General features: G+C 45.2%; 1 protein-coding gene across 1 annotated transcript; it reads left to right on the top strand.

Annotated features, from left to right (window-relative positions):
- Positions 1-1,074: 1,074 nt before the first annotated feature.
- On the top strand, positions 1,075-3,011 carry chrm3b (cholinergic receptor, muscarinic 3b; the record flags this gene model as incomplete). Its single annotated transcript, XM_079757383.1, has 3 exons — positions 1,075-1,394; positions 1,665-2,395; positions 2,548-3,011. The coding sequence occupies 3 exons, from the start codon at positions 1,075-1,077 to the stop codon at positions 3,009-3,011; spliced, it is 1,515 nt and encodes a 504-aa protein (XP_079613509.1).
- Between the last annotated feature and the right edge of the window lie 1,624 nt (positions 3,012-4,635).

A 4,635-nucleotide genomic window follows, 5' to 3' on the forward strand; every position in this document is an offset into this window, starting at 1 on the left:
TACTATACAATTATACAATACAAAGGAATACAATAGGGTTCCGACCCCTAAATATGGAGTATTAAAAACAACACTTTGTTGGCTAGTGAAGTCAGAAGGTTGTTTTCTATAGGTCTATAACTCGGAGCATCCCGATATCAAAAGCCGTTTATTGGCTTAGTCTTAGATCCTCCACAATTACCTACATGTGCTGCATGTGATTTTCCATGTAATTATTATTTGATTTAATTTAATGCATTGAATTGTGTATTTGAACATTTGTTGTATTCCAATTCTAGGAGAGTCCTCCCATGAGACCTCCGAGGTACTCAACATCGCCCGTGGATGGGAACAGGGCAACGGCAGCTCTACTCTGGGCCAGGGAGGGGACTCGAACCATTCCCAGGTCAACAAGACGCCAACATATGGGGCTGCAGAGTACGGCACCATAGGGGGGCACACTGTCCTGCAGGTACCGTCCGCTAACCGCAGCGGTTAGCCTCCTATTCTAGGGCTTCTGTCCTGTAGGAACCCACAGCTAACCGCCGCTGTTAACCCCCTATTCTAGCTGTTCTGTCCTGTAGGAATCCACCGCTAACCGCAGCTGTTAGCCTCCTATTCTAGCTGTTCTGTCCTGCAGGTAACCACCGCTAACCGCAGCTGTTAGCCTCCTATTCTAGCTGTTCTGTCCTGCAGGTAACCACCGCTAACCGTAGCAGTTAGCCCCCTATTCTAGGGCTTCTGTCCTGCACGTACCCAATGCTAACCATAGCTTTGCTGTTAGCCTCCTATTCTTGTGGTTCTGTCCTGCAGGAACCCACCGCTAACCATAGCTGACAGAGTCTGACAAGCTAGTCTGAGAGTTCCCTCGTTACTACCAGTGGAACAAAATATGAAGAGAGGACTGCTGTGACATTTTCATCATCTTCCACGTACCCCAGCAAAACATTAATCATTTGTTAACTCTGTTGCTAGGCTAACATGTCTAAGCAGCACCGACAACCCATCTCCGGTACTTTGTCCTCCTCACGAGATCTTGTTATTCTGATGTCAGCAGCATATATAAAAAAAAAAGCATCCACTGCTGTTCCACAAATGAGATGTATCCCTCTCCTCCAGGTGATCGTCATCGTCTTCCTCACAGGCTGCCTGTCGCTGGTCACCGTAATCGGGAACATCCTGGTCTTGGTCTCCTTCAAGATCAACAAGGCCTTGAAGACGGTGAACAACTACTACCTGCTGAGTTTGGCGTTCGCCGACCTGACCATCGGCACGCTGTCCATGAACCTGTACACCACCTACATCATCATGGACCAGTGGGCCCTGGGGCCGGTGGTCTGTGACCTGTGGCTGGCCATCGACTATGTGGCCAGTAATGCCTCGGTCATGAACCTGCTGGCCATCAGCTTTGATAGGTGCACACATTTTCCTCCCCGTTCTCTTTGGATTCACTTGCATGTAAACATGGTCCATTGTACTTTAACACTATTTTACTATTTGTTTAGGTAGAAAACAATATTGCATGTATATTGTAAAATGTATGCAATGACAAACAAAATTAAACTGTGCCACTAAAGAGGTTCCTGTCAGAGAAAACAATCACTAACCTTTAAGGAAATCTCCTTAAGAAGGGCAGTACACGCCAATTTAGTAAACAAGCCTTGTCTTAATCTTGTTGATCTCAGGTTCTTTTCAGTGACCAGGCCACTGACCTACCGGGCCAAGAGGACCACCAAGCGCGCCATGATCATGATCGGGTTAGCCTGGTCTATCTCCTTCATCCTCTGGGCTCCAGCCATCTTGTTCTGGCAGTACCTCGTCGGGGAGCGTACTGTCCTGCCCAACCAGTGCTACGTCCAGTTCCTCACAGAGCCCATCATCACGTTCTGCACGGCCATCGCAGCCTTCTACCTACCCGTGACCATCATGTCCGTCCTCTTCTGGAAGATATACCAGGAAACTGAGAACCGAGCGAAGAACCTTGCAGTCCTCGGTGGGTCTGGTTCAGGCATGAGCCAGCCCCAAGCAGACGACAGCACCCGTGGCTCTGGTCAGATGAGTGGGCGCAGTGGGCAGCATGAAACCTCAGACTCTCTCAATCAGATAAACAACATTCAGCACTGCAGCGGCAATGAGCTGAGCCAGGAGGCCGCTGCCAGGAAACGCAAGTATGCCGGAAAGAGCCACAGGAGGAGATTCAACTTTTGGTTCTCATTAATGCTGTCTTCTTGTCAGTCCTCAAAGAGGTCTAGTACCACGACTGTTGGTGAGACCGAGGGCAGCAGCAGTGAGGGCTGTAACAACGAAGACAACAAGACAGACTCGGAGGAGGAGGAAGCAAAGGGAAACACTGAAGCCGTTTACTCCTTGGTTGCAGATGCTTTTTTGCAAGGCTCAAGAGATGATGGGGGCCAAGGTCGGACAGAAACCGACCTTGGCCCCAAACAGGGACCATCGGCACCATCCAAAGGTTGAACATCATAGTAATATGAATCGTAATGAATTTTGCATGAGGATCTATTTATTTAATTGAGCAAATTATATTTCCTTCTCTGTCTCTCTCTCTAGATGGAGTTAACTATGGACAGCCAAGGGAAGTGAAAGAAAAATCGAATGCTGAATATCCACCAGGTATCGGTATGAAAGAAGCCATGAATGCAAAGCAACTTGTCTCCAAGCCAAAGACGCAGATCGTCAAGCGCAAGAGCGATAAGAAGGTGAACGAGAAGAAAGCTGCTCAGACGCTGAGTGCCATCCTGTTTGCCTTCATCATCACCTGGACTCCGTACAACATCATGGTGCTGGTCAACACCTTCTGCCAGGACTGCATCCCTGAGACGCTGTGGGCCCTGGGCTACTGGCTGTGCTACGTGAACAGCACCGTCAACCCCATGTGTTACGCCCTGTGCAACAAGGAGTTCCGCAACACCTTCCGCGACATCCTGATGTGCCAGTGGAGTAAAAATCAGAAGAACAAGCTTCAGTTTCAGCAGAGACAAGCGGTCGGATTCCGTAAGAACGATCCAATTTAACGGTTCTGTTGTTTGTTATTCGGTTAAACTGAGGAGGCGCGCCAGGCTTGTACCACTCAGCCAAAGGTAACTTTGATCAAACTTTGAGACGTATCGGTGCGGGCTAAAAGGTTCTGTAGGTAAGGCTTCTATTTTAGTGTAATATGACATTTTAGAAATGGCCTAGCCATTTTAGTGATCTTTGAGAGTTTCTGTTGTGAGTTGCATCTGTATGAGCCTTAGCTAATTTCTGACCAATTAGGGTATCTCTTGGTTTGGAGAATGCATCTGTCCTGTCAATCACAGGTGTGAAAGATAACACTTCTCAATGGCGTAGTAACGTAGGAAGGGAGGAGAAGAAAGGGTGAGGACATTTTGGTTCTTTGGTTTCTTTCGTTTTTAAATCTTGCTCTCTCTTGAGAACTCTCAAATCGTACCCACAGCACCTTTGATTTAGCATGCTGGCTTCAATTTGAAGACAAGAAAGTTCTGTTCTTTGGCCTTTTCTTTTCTTGAGAAAACCACATAGCAAGTCGCCGATAGGGGGAAAGAGCCCATGTCTCAGCACAGATAACGCCAATTACACATATACCCCATATACTCCATTTACACATGTTATTTGTGTTATGTATAATCTGTATGTAGTTATGTGATTAATAACATAATAACACAGCATTAATTCCAATGCTACACTCCACCTAGGGGACTTTGGCTAGACGCCTCCAAACAAAGGATGCAGGCTAGTGGTGTTGAAGGTTCATTGTAGAAAAGCTGCAAAAATGGTACATGAAGATAGTGCTCCATGTTGATGTAGGATATCTCCCAGAGTGTCTGTGGAGATGGCTGGTTTAACCTGTGCACACTGATCACTTAATGTGCAACAACTGTGCAGCCTCAGTCAGCCCCAAGTCCAATCAGACTCGGCCAGGTGAGGCTGCTTCAATCAGCCATCATCCACACACACTCCACAAACACAATCCTGTTCCACAAATATAACAAGGATTATATGTAACGTATATTACCCGATATTACACATGGGTAATGTGTATTACCCATATAAAATATTACACAGATAACTCATACTGCATATAAAACACTTATAACACATCACACATATTCCATAAATACCCCATATAACCCATATTTATGGAAGTAAATCTGTGCCATCGGATTTTGAAAATAAAAGTTGATTGAATTCTAAGCACTGAATATTTATGCATTGAAATAATTTATCTGGATTTTTTGCCTCTGAATATAACTCTTTAAAAAATTCAAAATCAAATATTCAACGCTAAAAATTCTACTTAAATATTTTCAACGTGCCAAAGTTACCTGCAAAATTCAATGTATGAAATTCAGTGTTAACATCCGGGAACCCAAGGAAGAGCAATCCACCCGTCAAGCAAGGAGAGCGGGAATAAGAGGGTCACTCGCTGGTTCTTTCTCTGTTGATGTAAACGTTAATTATGAACAGCATTTTACACAGTAGCCTATAATTGGAAATGCTGAAAGGTAAATCAACGTCATTAAACACTGACTGAAGCCTTTTTTGGGAGAGAAGCAACGGTGGTGGACCTTACCAAACGCCCTATATATTGTATCGGTCTGTAAAATACCTATATAATTAAAATAAAATGTATTTATT

Source organism: Pollachius pollachius (genome assembly GCF_949987615.1).
Source record: "Pollachius pollachius genome assembly, chromosome: 19".
NCBI lineage: Eukaryota > Metazoa > Chordata > Actinopteri > Gadiformes > Gadidae > Pollachius > Pollachius pollachius.